The 27,283-nt window shown below is 43.4% G+C and overlaps 1 protein-coding gene across 6 annotated transcripts in view; it reads left to right on the top strand.

Annotated features, from left to right (window-relative positions):
- Nucleotides 1-2,183: 2,183 nt before the first annotated feature.
- The window catches only part of HERC3 (HECT and RLD domain containing E3 ubiquitin protein ligase 3), a 106,095-nt gene continuing 80,995 nt past the window's right edge, over nucleotides 2,184-27,283 (top strand). For 2 of the 6 annotated variants that reach the window (XM_004430949.3, XM_087434580.1), the window contains exons 1-3: nucleotides 2,187-2,292; nucleotides 4,668-4,729; nucleotides 14,633-14,887. In XM_004430949.3, coding sequence (XP_004431006.1) covers nucleotides 14,662-14,887 — 226 coding nt within the window. In that variant the 5' untranslated portion in view covers nucleotides 2,187-2,292; nucleotides 4,668-4,729; nucleotides 14,633-14,661. Of the gene's footprint in view, nucleotides 2,293-3,703; nucleotides 3,834-4,667; nucleotides 4,730-7,531; nucleotides 7,616-14,632; nucleotides 14,888-27,283 lie in introns of all 6 variants that reach the window. The other 4 variants (XM_087434578.1, XM_087434579.1, XM_087434577.1 and 1 more) reach the window with 4 other exon arrangements.

Raw genomic sequence — 27,283 nt, forward strand, 5'->3', positions numbered from 1 at the left:
GCATAGCATTAATGGGAGCTCAATTTTCTTTACATTTCTTTTTGGGGTTGAATCTTTTATTTTTAACATGAATGTTTTTCTTTCATAAAATTTATCATGGTTAGCAACTATATTGTCCTTGGTATGATTATTTGGCTGTTTGCCTCCTCCTTCAAGGCAACAGAGACTGTGCCATTTTGCTCACCAACGTATCCACAAGGCTCAATATACAGTATATTTGTTAGGGAACATACGGGAAGTCAGAAAGAAAGGAGTGGAAGACAGAGCTATAGAAATGGAAAGAGAAAGTAAACCATGGCCTCTTCAAACCAGTTTAAACATCTGCTGTTATGACTGTTGTTGCTGCTGGGGCGATTTAAAGCCATTTTGGTAAATGGAGCAGGACATACGTGCTGAGGAAAGTACCATTTTACATCGGTTCAATTAAGAAAATAAAATGAAGTACTGTGGGTATCTTTACTGGCTGTTCTACATATTAGTTCCCAGCGTTCTATTTATTTGGTAAGGAAACTTCAGTACCTCAGCTTGTAATTTAGACAGCACTCCTGCCCCACCTCCAGGCTTGAATCTTTGATAACCAACCTTTTCCTCAAGATGAAATTTCACATGAAAAACACTTGAGCCATGGGCCGGATATATTGACCTAAATGCAGATTGATTACAAACCTCCTATTTGACACATGAAAATAGAATCTCCCTCTTTCCTCAGCCATGGGGAACACCCCTTCCTACCAAGACTCTTCTTGGTCATTCCCCCAGTTCTTTTTGGTAATACCATCTCTAGATTGGGATTAGTCTTTGTGAGAGACTTGGACTTTTGTGGAACTGCCCCACCTCTGGAGCGTAAAGGAATTGTGTTGATCTTATCCCCAGTGTTTATAAAGGTGTCCAGTGTGATTCAAACCTCAAAGGTTTGAATTATTTTCTTAGACGACCTTAGCTACCTGACAACCGAGATTTTGCTGTCTTATTCTTGTCTCAGGAGCATTTGACAACTTGCCTCATGTCATTGAGAGTTCATATGCCAGCCAACAGTGCCCAACCCCAGAATACACTACTCCTCAAAACTTTTTTCTGCTTGGTCAATCTGTCAGATTCTCCGAGCAGGTAATTGCAGACCTGACCTCATTTGAACGTCCTTGGGAAGACTTCAGCCTCAAAGGGCCATCCCGGTTCAAAGGCCAGGTTATAGAAATCTTCCACTAGGAAAGTCATTCCTTTGGGTTAAAGTGGTACTTTCCCAGTGTTCTGGTTCTGTGTTTCAAATTTAAGGGAGGGACAGGGCACGGAAGACACATTAAGTCACCTCTGTGAGAATGTTTTCTTCAAAAGATTATCTGTGGCTCAGACAAGGCCCAGGGGAACTGTGAAAGCGCCGTGACCTTGGGGAGGAGGAGGAAGCGCAGAGAGATTCAGTGCCAGGGAAAGTAGGGGAGGACAAACTTTTATATCCTTTTCTGGGTTTTAAGCCACACGGTGTGTCGCAGATGATAAGATTTCAGATCTACTGCTCAGTGACTTCTCTTCGTGCTCCCTCGGCGCCCATCCTCCAATCTTCCCCCGGCCCTCCTTGCTTCTGCAGCCCCGCTCCGCTCTTCGACCCCCACTCTCCGGGAGGGCCCCGGCAGCGCGGGCCCGCAGCACCGACCTCCTTCTCGCCTCTCCACCGCGGCGCAGCCCCGCGTTTCGGCTCCGTGCATCCTCCAGTCCTCCGAGGGCGAGTGAAACAGAAGACTCCTCCACCATGGGATAAAATGCTTAATAACTCATCCTCAATTGTCACCCTCTAGCTTTTTCCTCTATGCCCAAGGCTTTTGGTCACCTCTGCATAAATAATGAGACTCAGAGCCCAGAACCTGAAAAACCAACCGCTGGTCAGTCCCGCTCGCTTCCCTGACAATGAAAAGCCATCGTATTCCGGCGCAAACGCTCTGTGTCCTGCAGCCGGATCTCGGCCGACGCAAGCCCGCGCCGCTGTCCCCTCGCGGGCCCGCGGGTCCCGTCACCTCGGGCCGCCCCCGCCTCCCTCCAAGGCCTGGGCCTCTCCCCGCCTCCCGCCGGCGGACCTCGCCGCCCCGCCTCCGGCTCCACCGCGGCTGCCATTGGTGCGGGCCCGCCCCAGGAGGGCGCCCATTGGCCGGGTGGGAAGTCATTCACCCAGCGCATTCCGCCGCCCGCAGGCTTGCGGGGAAACTTCCTTATTATTGTGACGCCGAAAACCGAGAAACCCCGAGCCGGGCCAGCTGGGCCGTCACAGTCGGAATCCCGGGGGGCGGTTCGGCGGCTGCTAAGGTGCGCGGGCCGGGGGCCGGGGTTCCAGGGAGGAGGGCGCGCGGCGCTGCAGCCGCGCGGCCGCCGCGTTGCGCGGGGCACGGCTGTCAGCGCGCGGCTCCCGGAGGGGCGGCTGCGGCTGCACGGCGCTTCCCTCGACGACCTGGGGCCGGCGCGCGGGGAGGTCGGGGCGCGGCGCCTGCAGTGCCTGCGGGGCGCGGGCGGCGGGGTTGCGCCGGGGCGGGCGCGCTGGGCGCCCCTCGAACCCGCGTGCGCCTCCCTGGCGTTCCCGGGGCTCCCTCTCTGGCTAAAAAAAGCCCCCGCGCCCGGAAAGGCCGGAAGCAGCGTTAAAGATGGGAGCGCCCCCCACCCCTCCTCGCTGCCCGCAGACCCGGAGGAACTGCGACGCAGAAAGTCAAAAAGAAGATCCTCCCCTTCCTCCTCGCCTGCCCCCATTTAAATCCCGGGGCTCCGGTGACACCCTCGCGGTGAGGGGCGCGGACGCTGCCCTGCGAAATGCGAGCCGGCGAGGCCTCCGCGTTTTGGGGAACCCCGGGGGCCGCGAGGAGTGTGCGGTGACAGCGCTGCTGGGGCCGCGGCGCCCGGCACCACCCACCTGGCGGAGGCCGTGCCCGGCTCGCCTGGCCCCAGTCCACTCCTGGGCGGAGCCGGGGCGAGGGTGTGTGCGGACACGTGTGTGTGCGTGTGTGAGTGTGTGCCGACACGTAAGTGCGCGGACGGGCGCGGGGGTGTCAGGAGCTGGGACGTTCGGGGGCAGGTGGCACTTAGAGTCATTTGTAAATGTGTGGAGTGGGCGAACCAGGACAACTGACAGAGAGGAGCGTGTAACCTGAAACAGATGAGCCGGGAAGTGCTGTCGAGACAGCACCTAAAGCAGCGGTGCATTGATTCTGGGTGTGCACTGTCGGCTCCGGGGAATACGTATTTGAAGTTTGCTTTTGATATGTGACTGTTTCTTGCTGTTTTCTGATTACGTTTTGCTTTAGCTTTTAAATCAGCCCCGTTAGGAAGTGTCTTAAATTCAGAGCTAAGCCTTCCAGGATTTTGCTTGCATTCATTACACACGGAATGCGTTAGGAAAGACGATTCAAGAGCCCTCTTCCATTTTTCTGTCTTCTGGCTCTTTCCACAAATAGGAAGCTATTTCTAGAACCTTTCATTTGATGATTTGATAACGTCGAGTGAGCTGAGTTTTAATTCCAGACTGAGGAGAAAGAAAAGTGAGAGAGAGGGAAAGAGAGGGAGGGAGGGAGAGGGAGGGAGGGAGGGAGAGAGGGCTGTCTTGTTTTAGTGGGCTGGTTACTGTGAGGCCTGAGTTTTTTGTACTGTCCTTTGCCCTGGGTGGACGGGAATAACACTATGAATCAGAAAAGGGGAGTAATATATTCAACCCCCTTTTAAACCAAAATAGATGAATTACACAGCATTGTCTGACCACGTTGAGACTAAGAACCTTCTGGAGAAAGTATGCAGGAATCAAGGAGGAAGGTTTGAAACCTCTTTGGCAGAACTCCTCCTTTGACATGAAAAAAAGAAACACGGTGGGTTAGCATGCAGTTTTACTTGTTCTGTAAATAGTTGGGTTTTTATTTTTGAAAAAAGAAACAGATTCCAAAATGTTCCAAATTGTGGTTGGAGCCATTGGTTATAGCATTTCATTCTGAGTAACGAATTTAAATTTCTTAAGATTTGCATAATAATTTAAACCATTTTTTAAAAACACAATGAATGTTGCACCCCTACTGGAGATAGAAGATAGTTTTGCTTCAGTTTCAGAAATAAAAGTAATATTCTCCAAATTGAATGGCATTTTCTTCATAATAACATAGAAATAAAGTTATGATGATATCTTAAAATCATGAGGTACTTTTTCTTTTGAGAGACTTAAGGCGCCTCTCAGATAGTCTCATCTTGTTTTGCATGAAAGAGGATGTGGTGATGAGAAGGAAGAAAGATAGAGAAGGTCTTCAAAACAGTTGTGGCAAATAAGTTATAGTGTGGGTGGTACATGGCAAAATGAAGGAAAATAGACAAAATTGAATTATTTTTCAGAAATTTCTCTTTTTAATCTAAATGAGAGAGTTAAAAATAATTTTATTTTTACTTTTATATCTACTACAAATGCCAGGAATTTTTTAAGGTGCTGTGTCTCTAGTTCACTTTTAGAGGTGACATCTTCGTAGTTGTTTAGAGGTTATCTTATTGGTATTTAACCTAACTCCAGTCTTGGGAACAATATTTGGGGAATATTTAAGCTTGCATAATTTAAAGATATTCATATTTTCAGAAGTTTACTTCTCAGTTTGTTTTCAATAACATGAAGGCACTTTGTCGAGTTCTGTACTAATGTTAATTATTGTTTGTTTCCCTTGCAGATCTGCAGGGTGAAGTGGAACCATTCTGTTGTCTAGTCCAAATGCCAAGTGGGTGACCTGTGGTGAGTTACTTAATCTCTCTGAAGCTCAGTTCCCTCATCTCATACATGGAGATAATATCTAACTCACAGAATTGATAAGGGGTTAAACAAGATAATCCATGCAAAGGACTTAGGTTAGTATAGCTGTCTAGAGAGAGACCTTAACAAATCCTTACTGACTGCCTTCTGCTGTGATGTAGTGAAGATAACAAGGTGAGCCCAGGAGGTAGGAGACCTAGTTTCCTGTCTCTGCTTCAGCTACTTACTTCTCAGAGGACCTGAGTTACTTGGCCTCGGAAGGCTTCAGCTGGCATTAAAATGAGGTTAGGAATGTAAGTTTCTTGCCTAGAGGTTGGATCAAATGGACTTTTAAGGTCTCTTTAATAAGATGATCCCTTTGATGATATAACTCAGCCCCCTTTAGACATTTGCTGCATGTAGAAATATACTTGCTGGTGTCAGGGGCATGTGTTTCTCAGTGTGAACCAGTAAATGAACTAGTTTTATTATAAGTCAGGGTGGACATGAAGGAAAGTCTGGCTAACTCTAAGATTGCTTCACTCACCGCTCCTTCTCTGGCTAACCTAGGTTCTAGTTTCCTGTAGACATCACCAGTGATTCAGCTAGTATGAGCTCACTTACTGTGTGCAACATCTACTTGAAACGTTTATTTGCAAAGTTGGAGAAGGGATGTAGCTTGACTTCGTTTTATTTGAGAGATGGTATAGCATCATGTTTAAGAGCATGGACTTTGGAGTCTAGTAGATGAGATTCAAATCCTGCCTTTGCCACTTACTAAGTTTCCATTTCACCTACTTATTTACATGTTCTTGGGCAAGTGACTTAACCTTGCTAAGCCTCAAGGTTATTGTAAGGGGTAAATTAAATAATTTATGTAAAGTTTTTAGCACAGACTCAAACGCACAGTAGGTTTGTCGTAATAGTAACTTACTTTTTCTTTATTCAACAAGTATTTTTTGAGTCCCTGCTATGTGCCAGACCCTATTCTAGTCTCTAGGGATAGAAAAATGAACAACAGAGGCTTAGTCCCTCCTTCGTGGAGCTTACATTCTCAATTCTAGCATTGAGAAACACTGCTAGTTAATGACAGCTTTGATTGTAAAAGGACTTCTACATTCAGATCTGCTAAAATGTCATAAGGGGAGAGTGCATTTTAGAATGGAGAAAATACATTATTATTTTTTGTTACTGCATAGAGAATGTTTATCTAACATTACCTGGAAAACAAAACTGTTAACAAATTTAGATTGTGGGAATTTTGGTTTTCGTGGATTTGGGTTCAGCTCACTAGGTACTTACCAACATCTGCTGTGCTCCTACTATGCTGAGAATTGGAGATACAAGGATGAGTAAAACTCAGTCCCCTACGTGGAGAAGCTCCCAGTCTGCGCATGGACGGGGAATTGGTGGATGAGATGCAAGAAGCAGGGATCCTACCTCAATAGTACTTTTCGTTTTCTTTTCTTGTGAAGTATTTGTAAGCATAAAATAAAATATGTAATATATCTGCTAAGAAACAATGAAAGGACAGAAGCAGAACATCAGCCATGCTATCGAAGCTCACTTTGTGCTCCTTCCAGATTGTACTCCCCATCTCTACTGCCCCCATAATCATTACCTTGTATTTTGTATTGATCATTTTTTTGCCTTTCTTCATAGCTTTCCCATCACTAATGTTTTTATCTCCAAATACTTGCTATACTTGTGTTTGGACTTTGTAAAAATGCATCATACCCTGAATTTTTCGGTGACTTTTTCCCCACTTTTTTAAGACTTAGCTACACTGATGCTTGTATATGAAGTTCATTTATTTTTCACTGCTGTACAGTATTCTAGTTTATGCATGTGCTACAGTTTATCCATTTTTTTTTGGATGAACGTTTGGATGGTTTTTGTTTTATGTATTTCAAACAATCCTGAAATGAACATTCTTGTGCATTTATGTTGGGGCATATATTCATGAGTTTCTTGCTGTGTTGTACAGTAAGATAGCCACTAGCCATATGTGACTACTTACATTAAAATTAATTAAAATTAAATAAAATTAAAATTTCATTCCTCAGTTGCATTAGCCACATTTCAAGTACTCAGTAGCCACATGTGGCTAGTGGCTGCCGTATTGGACAGTGCAGATATGTAACATTTCCATCATCACAGAAAGTTCTCAGTTTCGGGTTTTACCCATCTTTGTATCTCCAGTTCTCAGCGTAGTGCAGGAGCACCCTAGATGCTTGATAAGCTGGACAGTACTGGTCATATGTCTGGGAGTGAAATTACTGGGCTATGGGGTAGTCACATCTTCATCTTCACTAGATGATGCCCACTTGTTTTCCAAAGTGGCTACACCAGTTTACACTGCCACCAGCTGTGTGTAAGAGTCTGGGTTGCTCTATGCCCCTGACTTGGCACTGTCAGACTTTTCAGTTCTTGCCAGTCTGGTCAGTCGTCTTTTGAAGGCGGCCCAGAGCTTATGCAGACAGCAGAGAGATCATTCTTTTGTTTCAAAAAGCCCAGCACCAGGCAGTGAAGAAGGCACCACCTGTAGGGGGATCATCAGGGGAGGGGTGGGAATGTGTTGTGTGTTGGCTAAAAGGATCAGAGGACCAAAGACCGGTTGAAGTGAAGGAGAGAGAGAAAACAGCAAGGAGTGGGTTCACGTTGTTCAAACCTTCTCTTTGCCTTCTGTGCCATTTCTGCCTATGTTAGTAAAATTTTTGACAATAAAGCATATCATTATAATGAATCTTCTTTGTTACTGGAGTTAATTCTGCATTTGAGTTTTGGCTCCATATTTATTTAAAGCTGGGATTTGCAGAGCACTGAAGCCTTGGACATTGCCTTTGCCTGCTGTTGAAAAAGACTCTCCTTTCCCCAGACACCAGTCAGGTAATGGCTTCTAAGCTTATTTGAAAGGAAGCTTATTCCTATTATAAATGAGATTCAAAGTCCTGTGTGAGTGTTACTTAGGTTTCAGTGACTTTCAAACAAAGGAGTAAGAATCTGTTGTTAGGCACTGTGTGCACGGTCTGATTAATAAGACAGAATTTAGGAACTACAGCTTGTCTTTTAGCATTCAACTCACTAGGACTGATAAAAAGAGATTTATCTACCCCCTTGCCCTCCCGAGAATTTAAAAGAAAATACATACAAAACACTTTCTCCTAGCACCCTCAAGTCCCCTTCGTGACAGTTGTGACACACGGCGGTAGTGCTGCTGTGCTGTAGTGTGGGTTTGGTGGAGCATAGCTGGTGCTAACCACAGGAAGAAAGGAGGCACCCCTAGCCTCTGTTGGGAACCATCCTGTTTGCTGAGGTCTCTGAGAAGAGCACTGGGAGGAGGAGTAACAGCGACGATAGCAGCTGGCATTCGTTGGTCACTTATACTGTATGCTGGACACCATGCTGAGCGCTCTTTACGTGTGTTCTGTCATTAGTCCTTACAACAACCCTGTCAGTCTTCTCCCCACTGTAGAGACAGGAAACAGGCGTAGAGTGGTTAAAACCTTCCCCAAGGTTTCACAGCTCGCCTGTGGTTAATTCAGGGCTTGAACTTTAGTCCTTTTGACCCTTAAGCTCTGCTAAGATTATCCTGAATCTTTTACCAAAAATAGATGAGGAGGAGGACTGGGAAAAGTATCAGGTGTGACGTTGAGGGAACAGAATGTCCATCTTTCTTCTTTTTGTTTTCTGATGGGGAAATAAGAGGCAGGAAATCGAGGGGCTGGGACTGAGGTGGTTTGGGACAGCCAGAGTTGCTGGTTTATGTGCTGAGCTGGAGTGTAGTCCTGTATTCTCGTGTAGCACCTTTCATTATTGCGTGTTTTGAAGGGAAATAAAAGGTGCTACTCCTCTAGAAGTGAGAGCGAGACAGTGAATGAGGAAAAATGGGTGGGAAGACGGGGAGATCAGAATGCCAACTGATGAAGAACATTGCTGAAGCTAGACCCTTAAATTCGTGGACATCATTAGCTACTAGATTTGGGGGTTCCACCAGAGGGTACTTTTCAGTGAAAGCTATGTTAACGGCTGGCTTCTCTTCAGTGCACTGAACTTCTCTCCTGAAAGCTAGATGATTTCAGTGCCTCCTGCTGTAGTCTTGGCAGAGCATCATGATGACCTAGACCGTATTTCCAGTTAGGGTTAATAATCCATTCATAGGAATACATCTTATTTGTGGTTGCTATTTAATTGCTTCTCTAAGTAGTTTTTATTTGACTACTTGAAGATTTTATTACTATAACTCAGGTGGGGAGGATTTTGAACAATAGTTCTGTTTATCTTTTTTCATAAGTGGTTTCTACTGGTTAATCGGGAATGAGGCCATCCTCCAGGCTGCTTCACTAGGCTTGCAGTTGGCCAAAGCACCCAGAGTTCAGCTGACTCTCAAAGACTGACTCATGCTCAGCCGACTTAAAAGAAGGTGATAGATCCAGGATGCCAAATTAATAATGAGAAGTAGAAATGCCAAGAAGGCTGGGATGCTTTGGTCAACTGGTCACAGTGTTCTTTCTCTGTAGTAGGATCTGCCTTGGAAACCAGGTTATTTAAAGTTGCTTATTAATCATGGAATCTAAGCAAGGCTAGTGGCTCAGTGAATTTAATGACTAGTATTATGGAGTCTGACCTGCGTATCTCCACTATTGGGCAATAATTACTTAGGAGATCAAATAGTCAGTTTGGCTGATCACGGTATCCTTTCTCTCTGGACAGTGCTGGAGATGTTGGGAAGTTCTGACCCTTTGCTGTCCATTTTCTAGGCTCCTTATTATATATAGCATACTGGTCAAGGGCACATAGTCCAGGCTACAATCCCAGCTCTGCCACTACCTAGTTGTGTGATTTAGTCAAGTCACTTCAGCACTCTCTGTCTCACTTTTATTCCTTTTCTTCATCCCTTTTTTTTTCAGTTTCACTTTTTTCATCTGTAAATTAGAGATGATAAGAATAGTATCTACCTCACAGAAGATTAAATGATTTAATGTCTGTAAATCACATAGAAAAGTGCCAGACTCAGAGTAAGCTCAAATTAAGTCTTACCTGCTATTATTATTAATAATGTAATTATTAATATTATCAGTCAGGAGTTTTTTTTTATTTCAAATGACAGAAATGTAATTCAAACAATCTTTTTTTTTTTCCTCTGGTGAGGAGGATTGGCCCTGAGCTAACACCTGTTGCCAATCTTCCTCTTTTTGCTTGAGAAAGAGTGGCCTGAGCTAACATCTGTGCCCATCTTCCTCTACTTTGTATGTGGGTTGCCGCCACAGCATGGCTTGATAAGTGCTGTAGGTCCTTGCCCGGGATCGGAATCTGCCAACCCCAGGCCACTAAAGCAGAGCGGCTGAACTTAATCACTATGCCACGGGGCCACCCCCCCAAACAATCTTAAACAAACAAATAAACAAAAAAGGGACTTCTTAGATTTGTATATGGTTGATTCTCGTTATTCGCGGTAGTTGTGCTCTGTAAAGTTGCTGTGAACACTGAATTAGTGAATACTGAGCCATGCTCCTGGGGAAATACAGGGTTAGGTTCCTGCTGAGAGCCGCTGGTGAACAATTTATATTTAACCTTGTTTTATTGTGTTTCCGTTTAGACATGTTATTTGATGTGTATTTCTTACAAATGATGAATTGTATGCGATATTCCTTTATAATAAAACCCTAGTCAAGAAGGGTTTTTCACGTTTTGCTGACCTTGGGTAACGTGACAGTAAATTAATTTGGCTTTCAGCCTGACAACAGTGCTGTCTACTACACGCTATAATCAGTCATCACCTCATGAACCCACAGATTCAGCTGCTTTTCTTTCCATCTTTTCTAGAGCGTCATCATGTATTATAGATGTTACTTGAGCACTTTCCAGAGCAGCCACATGTACAGATCAGTGAATTTCCTCTTCCTTTTCTTTTAGATGTACCCTATTATTGATTCATGAACATTGAACTCACAGCCAACAGCACTATAACTCCTGCATGAACGAAGCTCATCTAATACATGTGTTTCTCTATAAGGCGCATCATAGCCTTCTTGTGCTTAGGAACACTAGACGGCACTTCAGCTCTATGCTTGGGGGCCATTTTAAACAGCAAAATCACCAACAAAAGAATATAAAAATGTGAAAAACATGGCACTAAATAGACTGCAAAAAGACCACTTGGTTACAGTATGAGAGTTGAAACAAGAAGGCAGAACAGCATGTTGTTTGATTTCAGCTGGGAATGTCTGTGGATGGTGACTCAAATTTTTCATCTCTTTGCACATGTCTGGAAATGACTGCAGAAATGCTCCAAGTATTGATTTTGGGGTTGCAGATAAATTTCAGTGAGTAGGCAAATTCACAGAGTATGGAATCCATGAATAATGAAGAACAACTGTACTTAGGAAGAGTGAAGGTGGTGGTGCTGATACCAGGCAAGAGCGGATCCAAGGCTCAGTCACATCATCGGGACTCTTTCTGTCTCTTATTTTTGATCCTCTGTGGCTCATAGCTTCATAATGACCTACAGGTGTCCTCTGTGTGGGAGGGGAGGTAGCTTTCAGCAGCCTCAGTTTTTCTTCAGAGGGGTAGCATTCTCTGATTGACTTAGCATGGATCATGTGCTTTGGCTTAGGGGTGGCTCTCTGGTTTGGCGTGGGTCATGTGCTTTGGCTTAGAGGTGGCATTCTCTGATTGGCTTGGCGTGGGTCACGTGCTGTGGCTTAGGGGTGGCTCTCTGATTGGTTTGGCGTGGGTCATGTGCTTTGGCTTAGGGGTGGCTCTCTGATTGGCTTGGTGTGGGTCATGTGCTTTGGCTTAGGGGTGGCTCTCTGATTGGCTTGGTGTGGGTCATGTGCTTTGGCTTAGGGGTGGCTCTCTGATTGGCTTGGTGTGGGTCATGTGCTGTGGCTTAGGGGTGGCATCCTCTGATTGGCTTGGCCAGGGTCATGCCCACTCTTGTGCAAGACGGGGTTGAGTTTGTTACCAGATAAAGAGGGACTTGGGCAGAGATATTAGACAGACAAAAAAGCAGTTGATAATACCCTTGAGGAACTTTTTTAAAATTAACCTTTATTTTTCAGAAAGGTTGCACCACAATGAGTTGCAGCTTTCTTTTACATCACTGCATTTCAGTCATGGTCTCCACCCCCCAACCCTTTATTGATGAGTAGTGTTCCATTGTATGAATATACTGCAATCTGATTATCCATGCTCCTGTTCCTGGACATTTGGGTTGTTGCTATTTTTATTTAGTATGAATAAAGCTGCTGTGGGTATTGTTTATAGATCTTTGTGTAGACATACAATCATAGCTTCTTGATACCATATTTTTAGATACACTGTCCTTGGCTGCTGAAGGGGATGGCTTAATGCTACAGCTACCTAATCTCATTCATTATCTCTTAATTCTGACTAGTTTCACTCTCAACTGGCAACTTTATTTTCAAGTTTCCAGGACATCCTCTATTATATACTGACTACAATTTAGTGAATCCACAAGTACTTTTTGTGTTCTTGCTCCTGTAGGTGACATATAAATCTACTTAGGTGGCAGTGTAGCCCAGTGGATAAGAGTGTGGACATTGGCATCAGGCCTAGATTCATAGCCTGGTTCTGGTTCCTTATAGTAGTGTGACCTTGGGCATGCTTCTTAATCTGTCTGAGCCTTGCTTTATCTGAAAATGAGGCTAAAAATAGTACTCATGGTTAGGGTTGTTGTGAAGATGAAATGAGATAATGATATAAAATGGTTAATGGCACAGTGACTGCTGTATAGTAAGCACTATGATGTTGCTTATATAATTATTGGTAGGCGAGATGAGACAAACTCATGGAACATTAAAAATGAAGAAAGACGTTAGTGTGAATACAGCAGTTTAGCAAATTGGGAAAATTAAATTATGGAAAGATTATGTGATCTTGCTGGTCTTTTTAAATGTATATCCAACTCCCGCCTCCAGTTGGCATTTTATCTCTCCTTTCTTTACGGTTAACTCAAAGAATAACATTTAAGGTTAATATTTTTTTAGTTCTAGAGTCTAGACAAGGAACAAAAATCTCGAGAAGCAGCAGAACTTTCTGATTAAGACAGCAAATTGAGATTTACTTTTATATTTTATTTTGGGTCTTTTCATGCCTTTCTTGAAGGCCTCAAGAGTTCAAAGAGTAAGGCAGATAGCATTACCATAGGTAGCCAAATAATATTCCATTGTATGGAAATACCACATTTTGCTTATCCATTCATCAATTGATGGACATTTGGGTTATTTCCACCTTCTGGTATTATGAATAATGCTGTTGTGAACATTTGTGTACAAGTTTTTGTGTGGACATATGTTTGCAGTCCTGTTGGGTATATACCTAGGAGTGAAATTGCTGGATCATATGGTCACACTTCTGTTTTGCCTTTTGAGGAGCTACCAGACTGTTTTCCAAAGCACTTGCACCATGTTACATTCCCACCAGCAGTGTAGGATGGCCCCAGTTTCTCCACATCCTCACCAACACTTGTTATCTGTCCTTTTTGATTATAGCCATTCTAGTGGGTGTGAACTGGTAGAGAGAGATGAGATTTTGTTTTTGTTTGTATGAAAGGGAAGCGTGAATTTTTAAAAGATAGTGAAACTTTAGGCTAGAGTCAGCAGTAATCATCAATTGGCCAAAAGTTGATTGAGTACCTGCTAAATTGAAGAGGTATATGTTATACTATGGTCTCTGTTTAAGGTGATTAAAATCCAGCTGAGGAGTTAAGTTATAAGATACAGAGAAAGTGTCCAATTAGGGCAATATAGTAGATGTGTCAGAGAGCTGCAGGCTGACTCTGGCTGAGTGGTCCCCCGAGGCTCTCAGGTAGGAGGTGAAGCTTGACTCAGATCCTGAAGGATGTGTAAGAGGGAATGGCAGAGAAGATAACGTTTTTTTTTTCCATTTCTCATTTCCATTTTGACTAGTGCGTTACTACTATCCATGCTAACAATAGGTTACCTAAAGGAGTTAATTAGTTCAAAAAAAAATTTTTTTTTTTTGTGAGGAGATCAGCCTTGTGCTAACATCCGCCAATCCTCCTCTCTTTTTGCTGAGGAAGACTGGCCCTGGGCTAACATCCGTGCTCATCTTCCTCCACTTTATATGGGACGCCGCCACAGCATGGCTGCTAAGCAGTGCGTCGGTGCATGCCCGGGATCCGAACCGGCGAACCCCGGGCCGCCACAGCAGAGCACATGCACTTAACTGTTTGCTCCACTGGGCTGGCCCCAGTTCAAAATTTTTTAAAAAATTAAATAAGGAGAAAACTCAAAGGAAAAGTGCAACTAGGAAGGACAAGGTGAATTCATGAGGGTAATTTGAGAACCATTATTGCCATAATGGTTTGCAAAGATTGTTTTAGCAAGTCTCTTGGACTCAAGGTTTCTCATCAGTGATCTGAAAACCACATTCTGTTTGTGTCCACTATTCATTTACACAAACAAAATTTGTGTGGAAATGTTTTTTAAAACTCTTACTAAAACGCAAAAATGGCATTATTATTACAAAACTACTTTCTTTTTTTTTTTTTTTAAAGATTTTATTTATTTATTTTTCCCCCCAAAGCCCCAGTAGATAGTTGTATGTCATAGCTGCACATCCTTCTAGTTGCTGTATGTGGGACGCGGCCTCAGCATGGCCAGAGAAGCGGTGCGTCGGTGAGCGCCTGGGATCCGAACCCGGGCCGCCTGCATCGGAGCACGCGCACCCAACTGCTAAGCCACAGGGCCGGCCCACAAAACTACTTTCAACAATATTAATATGTATTATTTTGGGATGCAAGGTATCTGAAGAATATTAAGGGGAAGTTGTTTTTTTAAATTAATTACAGTTATTACTTAAAGTGATTTTCTCTGACCTATTTTTTTTTTTAACCTCTTTTACAAAACTCTCTTCTAGGCTACATGACTCCCTGAAGGATAAGAACAATGTTATGTTGGGGATATTGGTCTCTGGGCCAACCTGGGATCAGCACCAACCTGCAGGGGATTGTGGCCGAGCCACAGGTGTGTGGATTCATATCGGATAGAAGCGTCAAGGAAGTGGCCTGTGGAGGAAACCACTCCGTGTTCCTGCTGGAGGATGGAGAGGTTTACACGTGCGGTTTGAACACCAAGGGCCAGCTGGGCCATGAGAGGGAAGGAAACAAGCCAGGTGAGTGCACCTGGTCTGCCTTGATGGTCGGGGAGAAAGGCTGAGCAATGGGGAAGAGGTGGTCAAGGATTTCTTCACCGAGCATTGATCTTCCAGGGAGGCTCTTTGAACAGTTCAGGGATCCCTACTTTTTGGAATTTTTGTGTCTAATTCAAGCCTTTTGATGGAAAACCAGACTTTTCCTTTTTCATCTTATTAGGTAACGTGTAATATCAGTTACCAGGGGAGGGAAGTTGACTAGTTAGCTCAGAGTTAGAGAAATAGATTTTCCCCAGTAATTGAATGCTAAGACATTATGATTGTTTTTGTGACTAGGTAATCCTCAGACAATCAGTATCAGAAGCACCTTTCCCTAACTTTTCCTCCTAATTGCCTGTTCATTCATTTATTTCTACAACATGCTTTTGTTAAGCATTTTGGGCTAAGTAAGCACTGTGCTTGGTGTTGTGAGTAGAAAGATGAGTGAGAGAGAGTGATGATGTGGCTCCAGGGGTTCCCTGTGGAAGGATGTCTGAGGGAAGTTGAAGAATATGATGGGAGGAGAAGGGGAGGGGGGGATTCATCCTGCCTTTGGGGGTCGAGTAGGTTGCATGAGTAGCAAGTATGTTTGTGTGTGTGTGTGTATGAATGTGGCAGGAACAGCAAGCTTATTGCACACTGGAATGTTCCCAGTGATAATGTCATGGGTATGAAGTGCAATCCTTGTTCAGAGAATGTCGAATAGTGAGGTAAGACTGGTGATGGAGAGTAATGAGAGGGGATAAGCTGGAAAGGTAGGGGGCTAATTACATTCCTTAAGTTTCAGTGTCTTTCATTTATTTATAACAGGTGCTGTGTATATGTAAATTCCATTGGTTTGAATTTTTTTCTTCCCACTTTTTCTCCCTAAGGAATCTAAGGTTGACCTTCAGTATATATGTAGCATGGACCTATGAGGTATTTTCTCAGTCTTGGATTTCAGCTGCATTTGGAGGAGTAGTGATGATTTTTAAATTCGTCTCCTTTTTGTGAGAAATGATAAGATAGGGTATTAAATTGTGGCCATATTGATTTGTCACACTGACATGGGCATATGCCATTTTCTTTGTTACTTGCTATCTTTTTTATTCAATCCAAATCAAATCAAGGTACCGAAGCTTCATTAAAGAACAGCCTTGCTGTTTTTTTCTAGAGGATATGACTCTTGTGTTCATTTAGGCAAGTCAGTTTGGCATCAGGGTGAGCTAGTTTTTTTCTGTGACACTGTCTCCTTCTTTTCTCATATTTATTCCCTCCCGTAGCAAGTGGCTGTGTTCCAGAGTTCCCCTGCCCAAATGTCAGTATTAATTTATAATCATTGATTTTTATGTTGACCATTGGATAAAGGGCTGCAAGCTGGTCTTGAGCAAAGTATGAAGTATGTGAAGTATGATTTGTGGTCTCCTTCCCTGTTCTTTGCCTCCAGATTCCCTCATGGGAGCCCTCCCTGAGACACCCCACCAGCCTGCTCACCTGGAACCCAGTGTTCCAGCCAGGGGATCCCTAACCTGTGCGCCCTGAACTCTGGGGATTTTAGGGAAGGGGTTTGTAGTGTGGCCTGTATGTACATCTTTATATGTACATAAGCCTGGGCCGGCCCCGTGGCTTAGCGGTTAAGTGCATGCGCTCCGCTGCTGGCGGCCTGGGTTCGGATCCCGGGCACGCACCGACGCACTGCTTCTCCAGCCATGCTGAGGCCGCATGCCACATGCAGCAACTAGAGGGATGTGCACCTATGTCATACAACTATCTACTGGGGCTTTGAGAGAAAAAATAAATAAATAAAATTATGTACAATGTCCCTGATAGTGCAGGTCTTCGAATGTAAGTAGATCTTCTTCACTAAAATAAAAATTCAATTCAAAGTGCCATTCATTCCAGTTAGTAAATCCTATTCATTATGTGTTTTACCAATTAATATAATACAAAAGTATAATATACAGCTATTATGGAGGTGGCAGGAAGGTTTTTGACTAGAAATGGCTTTCGTATTGGAGAAGGTTAAAACCCAAGGTCTTCTTTCCCTTCCTCCTGTTTAGACTCGCTTGTGTCTGACATGAAGCTCCTGCTCTTGCTGTTTCCCAGGTGCGAGCCAGTGTCTGACGGCTAGAGCCTACAGAGTGGTTAGAGGCCTGTCGTCGCCCCGCAGCGTGCTCCTTCCTGCAGGACTGAATACATTCCGCCAGGACTTAGGGACACTTAAGGCCCACTTCGCACCAATAATCCTTGAAGGGCTTGTACCCACCTGGCCAGCCTTTGAAGGGGGTATTTTCGGGACCAGGAGGAGACCTTTGCAGCACTCCTGCAGAGACACCATGGTTAGAGTGAACGCTGGAGGCAGACAAATCTACTGGAGGCTTTACTCCTCTCTGACTTGGGATTTCAGAGCCTCAGTTCCCTTTTCTGTAAAAGGAAGAGACTTCCTGTTGCAGTGTAGCTCTTGATGAAGTTGATTCAAATGGTAAAGGAGACTCCACAAAGCTACCTGTAGCCTGTGAAGGCCGCCATCCTCTGGCCCTCATGTCTGTGTGCTCCGTGACTCTGCCTTCTGTCAGGTAGCCTCCCAGCAGAGCAGTCGCTCAGGTGTGCCTCACTGCACATGCTTGTCTTAGAACCTGGGGTGGCGGTGGCAAAGGAAACAAAACCTTGCAGTACAATGATAGCAAAGATCTGTAGAAGGCACCCTGGTGAACACATCTGAGTGCCGCCTGACACAGCTCCATAGAGCTCCTGGTGATGGTTCGTGGCCTCTGGGAGTGAGCAGTGTCGGAGCAGCCTCTCTGCTGCTGCCTGCACATTGGGTCAGGCCAGCGCCTCAGTCAGCAGGCAGCCGCTCCCCGTAGGCAAGCCTGAGTGATTGCAAGAAACTTGTGCTAGAGGTGTGCCAAGAAGGCTTTCGGATTCAACCACTGAATCCAGCCCATGCTTGTACTCTAAATTTGGAATAAGCAAGGCTCTAGTGTAAATTACAAGAGATTCCAGAAATTTCTGTGTTGGTTAAGCTTTTCTGTTAATTATAAACTCCATCGCTGCTGCAGAATAGTGCCTCTCTGAATGGAAAGATTATGTGGGTGGGCGCCTCCCTCTCTTCCTTTAACTTTCTCATTGGTAGGTGTGTTCTAAATCTGTGTACCATTGGGATTTATTTTTAATGAGTGGGAAAAAGAGAATGAGCTTGTTGTCTATATGTGCTTACTGAGAACTGTTAACTGGAGAGCCACTAGGCGTGGAGGGGAAGACAGTGACAGACAGACCCTGTGCCAGGTAGTCTCTGGTGGCGCTGCCCCACAGGACTGCTACCCTCAAATAACCCCTGTGGTATTTGGGGAGAGAGCTTGGTAGAAGGCCACCTCCCCGGAGAGGATGTTTCTGGGGACAATGGACAGATTTGTGATTTCCACTGGACGTCAGTCCCAGACCAAAGGACTTGGCAGTATGAAGGATTAGAAAGAGTGAGGGGAAAGAAAGGTGGAAGAGGTGGTGCTGTAGGGGATGCACCAGGATGAAGCTGTTCTGTTTGAACGTGTGCCTTGAGTCTGTCCTGCAAGTCATCAAATATCGGTTTATACACTTTGTCTCTAAAGGGCACAGCTGCGAGGTACACGGATTCATTTTTTCGGAGGCATCTTGTACCTGTGACAGAGCGGTGGTACGAGGCACTCCACGGTGATTTAAGGGTTGCTTCTTGTTTTCTTCCTTGAGAACATCTAATAGTTTCCTATGGCTTTTGCTGCTCCCGAGGCTGCTGTGCCTTCCTTACTCTCGTTTCTCTCCTTCTTAGCACTGGCCTTATGTATAACCAACTTGGTGGATGTCTCTGTGTGTGGTGGGCAGAGGATGATCCAAGGACACGTCAGTACTGAAACTCCGGGTTGGGCCAGCCCAGGTATTTTCCCAGTGTGTCAGGCAGCCTCAGGTTCTAGCTTAGGTGTGTCCATGACTCATTTGTGCCTCGGGCAAGGGCACAGAGGCCTGTGATTCCCAGAAGCATATTTCATGGGCAGAATATCAAAGCCCCATCTACATTCAATGTCCAGCTTTTTTAAAAAAAGTGTTGGATTGTAACTGTTTTGCATATTCCTCTTCTGTGAGACTTTTCTCTCCTTCATTCTGTCCCTCACGTTGTGATATCAACCTTATCTCCCCCCAAATATCAGGGAAGTTTCAGCGATTAGGGCATTGTAGGATTATTGCTAACTAATTTCCTCATGTTTTTGCCCATGAATTCATCTCTGGATTTCCTAAGACATAGAGTTACAGAGCTACGTTACAGAAAGGCTTGTGTGCCTCTTCATTTTTAATAAAGCAAGCAAACGAAACATCGGTTTTTTTCCAAATGATGATTTTTTATAAGTGATCAATCTGTAACTGAACATTAAGCAAATCTTGAAATATTTTGTTAAACTAAAATAGAGACTGGTTGCCCATAGGAAAAAATTAAAAAATTTTACCTCGATTCACTGTGCTTCTCTCATTCCCACCCCTGCCACATTGTCAGCACTGCTCTCCAGCTAACCGGACAGTTCTCCTTTCCCCATACATACCCTGATTTCCTGAATTGGGACTTTAGCATAAGCTAATCCTTGTGTTATTAGGGATGTCTGAATTTATGTAAACCTCCTCTAACCTTTCTGCCTATCTTGAGTAGGCAAGAACTGGGGAAGGTGCAGTTATTTAGTTTAATCTGATTTGACTATGGTCAGTTTTAAAAATTCTACGTAGACATTCCAGGAAACCTTTTCATGGCAAACCCCAAGGGTAACAATTTATAAGCAGACTCTTAACATTTCTGTGCAACCCTGTTTGATTCATATCTATGATTGGTTCCTTTTACTTCCTCCTAAGTTAGTTCTCTCTTTCTTCCAGGTAATTTAATCCAATTCGAATTCACATTTTGTATTCCATCTAAGCATTTCCATAATGCCCATCACCATATGTAACAGTTCTCCCGCTGTTTGATAAATAAGGTTTATAAAGCAGAACATCTCAAAAAGCGTCAATTCCCAGAGCTGTGGTTGCTGCTACCCCTGTAGAAGTAACACTTGCAACTAGCTTATCAGGTTGCTCTCGGGCATCTGAAGGACGCGATAACTCTGTCATGTTAATCAGCTTTTGCTGAAAAGCAAACTAGCTGAGCTGAAAGGAAATAGAATAAATCCTATAATGACTTCCTATTATTGAAGTGTATGTTTTCATGGGCATAACTCTGATATAAAAGGCAGAAGGTGCCATAGGAAATGTTCAGATCTCAACATTGTACCTGTTCCAGGTCCCATCCCTTGCTCATTAGGAATGGCAGTTGGTCCTGGAGGCTGTACAACCCTTTCTGATGATGACAATAAGAGTAGTAGTCAAACCCCATGGGATGTGTTGACTTCTTTGATAGCTGAGTGGACAGCTTTCTGGTCCAGAGGCCTAGGGATCATCTGTCATTTAGTAATTGTCATTTAATAATTTTGTCAAATGTCATTTAATAGTTTTATTTTGTGGTGTGGTTCATCAAAAATTCCTTTTTTCTGTTTTTGGTACTCAGCCTACTTGAAAGATATTTGAATGTTTTAGAAAACATATACTTATTAGTGACCATATTCTTTAATGTGAGGTGTTATTTGTGACTTAAAAATTTGCAGTGCTGCTTTTAAGTAATTAACACAGTGGTTTGCATCGTGATACAAGAGACTCAGTTCTTTTATTAATTGTAAAATTGGTTAACTGTACATATTATAAGCTGTCTTCATCTTGTTGTGCTTAGCATTTTTAAGCTGATGAATCCTCATGATAGTCCTGTAAAGTAGGTCAGTAGTATTATCCCAGGTATACATAAAGGAGAACAGGAAAGGGAGTTGAGTTAGAGTCTTGCTTGGGTCCTGACAGTTTGGTTTTAATAATCCTGGAATTGTGTCCATGGACGTCTTTTTAACCTCAGGCTGATCGAGAAGGGCCAATAGAATTTTATTCTCAAAATGTTTTTCTTGTTTACATTTAATTTCCACTTAGTCTTTATAAAAGAAATAAAAAGTATATAAATTTGGCCACCAAGAAGTTTGTATTCCAGAATTTACTGGTTAAATACCAAATATGATCAAGGTGCTTTGATTAAAGGTACGGAGAAACAATTCCCTTTTCATCTTTAAAATCATTAGATGACTGTTTGTCAGGCTGTTCTTTCATGCTCTTTTGAGAACCAGATGATCTGGGGGAAAAGTACACATGATAATTCTTATCTCAGGCTGATACATTTTGCCTCGCAATTTGCCTCTTGTTCTTTGTTCCTTTATTTCCTTGAATTATTTACTTCTTACCATTCAGTCATGGATTCAGCACATGTTTACTGAGTGACTAGACTATTAGGATTGTTCTAGATACTGTCAGAACACAACACACTTAGTGCAGAGCCCACCCTTTTTGAGTTTACAGGCTAGGTGGGAAGATGAGATGTGTTCCTGTAAAGGTTACACAATGCAGTTTACCATGTGCTGAGCCGGTGATGAAGGTCCTAAGTGTGTCAAAATCAGAGTGACAGCGAAGAGTTAGGTCTAAGTCGGGTCACCAACAGTGCCGAATTCTGATTTATAACAAATGTCCTCTTTTACACCTACACACATATAAAGTTCAAGTTTATCTTAGGTATGTGACCTTGCAGGAGGAGCAAGCTCTAGCAGTTCAGAGAAGGGGCAGCTTGGTGGTGGTGTCTGTGCTCCAGGGTTGTTCCATGACTTTAGTGAGTAAGGCCATCCTTTAATTCTGAATTTTTGTGTTACAATAACGATTTCATTGTTTGGCTGTTTTGATGATCTTCTTTAGCTTGGCGATCTGTGATCTTGATAGATCTAGGATAGGTGAAATGTTTCTAAATTTGTCAGTCTGGATGGTGTATTCTAGTCAGCTGATACTTTACAGGTCTTCAAGAGCTACTGGAATCTTTGTCTTTCTGAGTAAATGCCCTATGATAGCATGTAATGTTGAAATCTTTGGTAACTCTCCAGCAGATATATACTGTCTCATATCCTTGTAGACTTTGAATCATTTTTTTCGCTCATTATGAAGACATGTATTGCAATTTCTATTATAATTATTTAATGACTCATAGCAATTGAAATCGTTATTGTGAATGATTTTAATTTAGAGTGTTAGCTAATTATGGAGGCAGTATAATAAATCAGAGCATGGACTCTGGAGCCAGACTTCCTGGCTTGGAATCCTGGCTCTGCCACTCCCTGGCTGTGTGGCTCTGGGAAAGTTGCTTAACTTCTCTGGGTCTCAGTTTTCTTAGTTGTAAAACATAGATAATAATAATATCTACCTATTAGGGGGGTTGTGAGGATTTAGTGAGTTGCATGTCAGGTGTTTGGAATAATGCCTGGCCCAAAGCAAACACTCAATTAGTGCTAGCTGTTAGTAGTAGTAGTAGTAGTAGTAGTAGTAGTAGTAATTTATGTTAATACCTTGCAATACAATTGTTTTGATCCTACTACTCCAGCATGTTAACAAATTGATAAATTCGTTACAAATATATATTTATATATATATAAAGAATTGTGTCCATCATTTTTATAGGTTCCCTATAAAAAGATCCTAAGATTCTTCCCTGGATCTTAGAATCTGATGAATGGTATATACATTCAGGGGAGGGAGATGATGTAAGCTAGAGTCATTAAGAGAGACGTCACACATTATGCTCATTTTTATATTTTGAGTTTTAAAGGACCGTCTGTTTTATTTTCAATTGCTTGGGGTCCTTTACTTTATTGGTCCCAAGAAAAGTACCTTGCATATATTGGCACTCTGTAAAAACTGGTTATCCACATATGGACGTGCATATCTGTATCTTATCTCTACGCCATGGTTAACATTGCCTCCAGCATTCTGGTCCAAAATTGCAAAGATAGGGGAAGCAAATTAGGCCACTGTGGGCACTGTGGCACACCAAGGGCTACTTTGTGATGCTCCTGGAGGACTTGAAGTGATTTGGCAACAGTTAGCCAGGTGATTTGATCTTGCCACAGGTTCAGAAAATAGAGTGAAATCCACTGATGCTGAGCCCAGCTGAAATTTGTGGGCAGTTACTTTAGGTTCCGGTTAGCTTTGATGGGGTGCATCTTTGGACAGGGATATAAATGACCTGAAGGAGGGTAAGTGGTTTTCCTTTCTGCATTCTGTAATTGCTTGAGATCACTCTGGAGTCTGAATCTGTTTGATCCCTGCTCTTTTTTTTTAAATGGCCTGCATCAGCCAGGATGCTTTCATCTGCGAGTAACAGAATACTAAGCTAAATGTGGCATGAACAATGAGTAAAACTCATGATCTCACATAAGTCCATGGAGAGAGATTTCGAGGGTTGGTAAATCAGGGGCCCCGTGACACCATCATGCACCCAGGTGCTTCCCATCTTTGTGTTCTTCCGTCTTCAGTTTGTTGACTTTCTTCCCTTGGCTTGTCCCCTCACAGTCACCAGGTGACTGCCACAGCTCCAGGCATCACATCCTCACACAGCTGTATTCAAAGGCAGACAGGAAGGGGAGTTTTCTTCTCTTGTGTCTCCTTTCGAAATGAGGACAGTCTTTCCCAGGAACCCTCCATATACATCCTCTTTGGTCTCCTTGACCAGGCCTGGGTTAGGTGCCTACTCTAGACCAGTCACTGGTGTGCCTAAGTGAAATAAGTATCCCCTGATGGGCGCAGTCAGTGCTTATCTCCTAGGCTTGGGGAGGGGCCCTGAGGGTTCTGGTGCAAGGCTGAGGGGTAGGCAACCCTAGTGTCTTCTACAAGGCCGATTTCATGTTGTGTGCAGACTTGGGTCTTTGACAGTTAAAGTGGAATCATGGAGTCTTATCTTTGCTCCGTATTATGATCTATAGTTCCTTTTATGAACTCAACACCTTCACATCTGCTTTTAGAACAAAACTAATGGCTGTCATCATGAGGCAGTGACTTTCTCTGTAGTGTTTATTATATATGATGTGGAATTGTGTATTTTCTGAGAGTTAGTGTCGTATTCATCTCTCTATCTTAGTGTTAAGCACAGTGTGGTAGACACATAGTGCAGGATAGTGTTAAATAAAATGGCTCATAGGTTTTATTGTTTTCTTATTTTGCATGTTCTGTATGGGCTCTGGGAGATTGCTGGGATTAGGTCAACAAAGATCACAATGATCTGTGTTTAAAGAAAATCGCTGAATTTTAAGGATGGAGGATAAAAGAGTGACTTGAATGGTAAAGATTTCCATTTATCGGGCCTTACATAACTAAAGCTGAGTTTGGTGTCACACAGCGGAACTTCTCCAAAGGGAGCTGTAGGAGACTCATAGCAGCTTCAGCTCAGTGAGCTTCACCATCAGCTTTACCCATTTTTAGAAAGACCACGAAGATTATGCGAGTGGCCTGAAAACTTTGTCTTTAACAAGTGGTGTCACCTGGTCCATGAGTCAGGCATTCATTTGTTAGTGGTCCTTCCCCCATTTAAGTGTCAAACTAGTTAAAATGAAATGAAGCAGACTCTTTTAAAGTCTGGTACCTTTTTGGTACCTCCCATCCCTTACTACAACATCTTTCCCCAGCAATACATAAATTCCCAGGTGAGTATGAATATGCATTTGTTAATATGATTGATACAAATACCTTCCAGGGTTAGGAGACTCTTTTTGCAGTGTGTGGGTGTGAGTTTATGTCTGAGGCAGTGGTGGATGGGTGGGAGTGGGATTTTGTGGTGATGCAGAGATTTATTCTTCCTGCCAATTCTGTAGCCTGCTGATGTGGTTGTAAGATTTGCTGGGCGCCATGTAAAGCCTGCATTTATTCCCCAGCTGCTTTACCAGCAAGGGTCAGCCCTGCCACTATGCTGTGTTTTTTCTCAGATGCCAGAAATCAGCCTGTTATATCTAAAGTTTTATTTTCTCCCTTGTGATATTTTTCTCCTTTGGTACTCTATCAGCTATTGAAATGGAAATATTAGCAATGGACTCACAGACTCTCCAAAGGAATATGATTTACCTCATTAAAATTTGAGAGTGCCTGAGAACTCTCCATGAGGACTAGTCACAATAACATCTCAGCCTGTTAACTTTTTCTGGGAGTTGTTCATACTGCTGGGAAAAGGGTTTTAAGCCTCTGTCTCTTTTTCTTCTTTTCAAAGTCATATTAATGAGAGCTTGCAGAGAGTACTTAAGAATTTAAAAAACCTGTTTCCCACTTCAAATAGATTTGTGGTAAATCAGTGTACTTTATCGTGTGAAAGGAATCTTGCATTCATTGGTTTGGAATTGGCCTAGTGGCGTATGAATGGTGCCGATCATGGTTAAATAGATTGTGCTGGTTGAGACATTAAGTTCTACGTTCTGCCTATATTCAGGCTGTTTGGGCGCAAAGTCAAAATAGAGAGTGCAAGAAGGTGGGGACTATTGTTTCCTTAAGAAGCAAGTACCCTGGTTTCCTTCAAGGAGGGAGAGGCAGCTGGTGGCTATGCTGGGTCTCCTCCAGGCCCAGCTGGAAGCAAGAATCTTGGGAACAAGGAGGAGAGAAAGGGAATGTAGGAAAAAATGGAGATAGCACTCGCCGTGCTCACCAGGAGGCACAAGTTAAACACTCATTTCCCTTCATGTGAAGGAAAGAAGTAATTTTATTTACTGTGAGGTGGCATGTGGTAGGGAGACCTCACACCAGCTAGTCATGAATGAGAAGTTGGACGTTTTTTGTGATGTCTTTATGAGTGTTAGCCCAGGCTTTAGCCATCTTTCTGTTCTTCATTCTTCGCTGAGGGTAGCTTTTGAAGCAGAAAAGCTTTGGTGAATGCCTTTAGTATTTGCAATATAGAGACATTAGTGGTGAACAATGTATAGTCATTCTGGCTGTTCATGCTCTCCCATTGGTCAGATTGACTAGATCTGACCTGTCTCCTTTCTTCTTTACTATTCTGATTTGTCATAAAGCATCTGTTACCCTATCAAATGGAGGGGGACTCATCTTTAGGTTTTGTAAATAGCTGCTTTTTATATTTCTGCACTGACAACATGTGATTAGGAGTAGGAAGGAGTGGGCCAGTGCCCAGAGAGCAATGAGGGATATTTTCTTCTTCCCTGTCTCTCTCTTTTTGTTTGTTTCTCTTTCTCCCTGACACACACACACACACACACTCTCTCTCTCTCTCTCTCTCCCCCCCCTCCCCCTCCCTCCCCCTCTCTCCCCCTCCCCCTCTCTCCCCCTCCCCCTCTATCCCCCTCCCCCTCTCCCTCCTCCCCCCCCAGACATAGGTTGCATCTGGGGAAGCTGCCAGTACCTTTCACCCAGGGTCGGGCAGGGCCTCTGGAGCTACAGAATTTCTTTTCCTTTGCATTTTAGGAGCTCAAGAATAAAACCAAACTCTTATTCCATTTCCTCACTGCCATCCCTTCATTAAATCACTTTATGAATTACCATTTAACTGCCTTGATCAAAAACCACTAACACCATTTCAAGTTTGTCCATTGTTTAAGTGAACCGATAACTTTGGCGGTTGGGAAGTCACAGCTGTTCCAGCCAAGCAGAGTGGTCTGGAGACCTTCTTAGGACTGACCGCTGAGTGTCAGCCAGGGGAGCTTCAGGCTTCAGTGCTGTGGATGGAACCAACCATGAAAGCTCTGTGACAGGAAAGACTGGAGGGAGCCAAAAATCTCAAGATAAATGAATCCTTTTCTGTTTTAGTTTAAGTGCCTACTCTCTGTCTCTTGCTCTGCACTGCTCATCATGGCAGGGCAGAGCCACGAGGCAAGAAGCAGCCATACTTCTGTCTTCTTTCACTTTTACTGTTTTTCCCCTTCCCTTAATGCATTCTTGACTCTGAATTTTGTATGTCACTGCTCTGTGTAATTTGCATATTTATATAAAGTACTAGGGCGCTTTGACTTTTCTTAGTCAGGCTTTTATGCAGAATTTATTTCTGGTCAGGATTGCATGGCTGCCCAGGTGAGTCAGGCAGATGATAATGGTGCATTTCAGTGGGAAAGGATGGTGTACTTAATAAATGAAGTTGATGTAATTGGCTATTCACCTGCAAACAGACCTAGGCTCCCTCACTCATTTCATATTCAAAAGTAACTTCCAGATGTATGAAAGACATAAATGTAAAACATAAACTACAAAAATAATAGGAAAAAAATTAGGGGAATTTGTTTACAACCTTGGGGATTTTAAAGTGAGACAGGTAGGGCTGGCCTGGTGGCATAGTGGGTAAGTTCGAGTGCTCCGCTTCAGCAGCCCAGGGTTTTCGAATTCGGATCCCGGGCGTGGACCTACACACCACTCATCAAGCCATGCTGTGACCGTGTCCCACATACAAAACAGAGGAAGATTGGCACAGATGTTAGCTTAGTGACAATCTTCCTCAAGCAAAAAGAGGAAGATTGG

This window comes from Ceratotherium simum, chromosome 8 (genome assembly GCF_057802395.1).
Source record: "Ceratotherium simum simum isolate JZ-2026a chromosome 8, ASM5780239v1, whole genome shotgun sequence".
Classification (NCBI taxonomy): domain Eukaryota; kingdom Metazoa; phylum Chordata; class Mammalia; order Perissodactyla; family Rhinocerotidae; genus Ceratotherium; species Ceratotherium simum.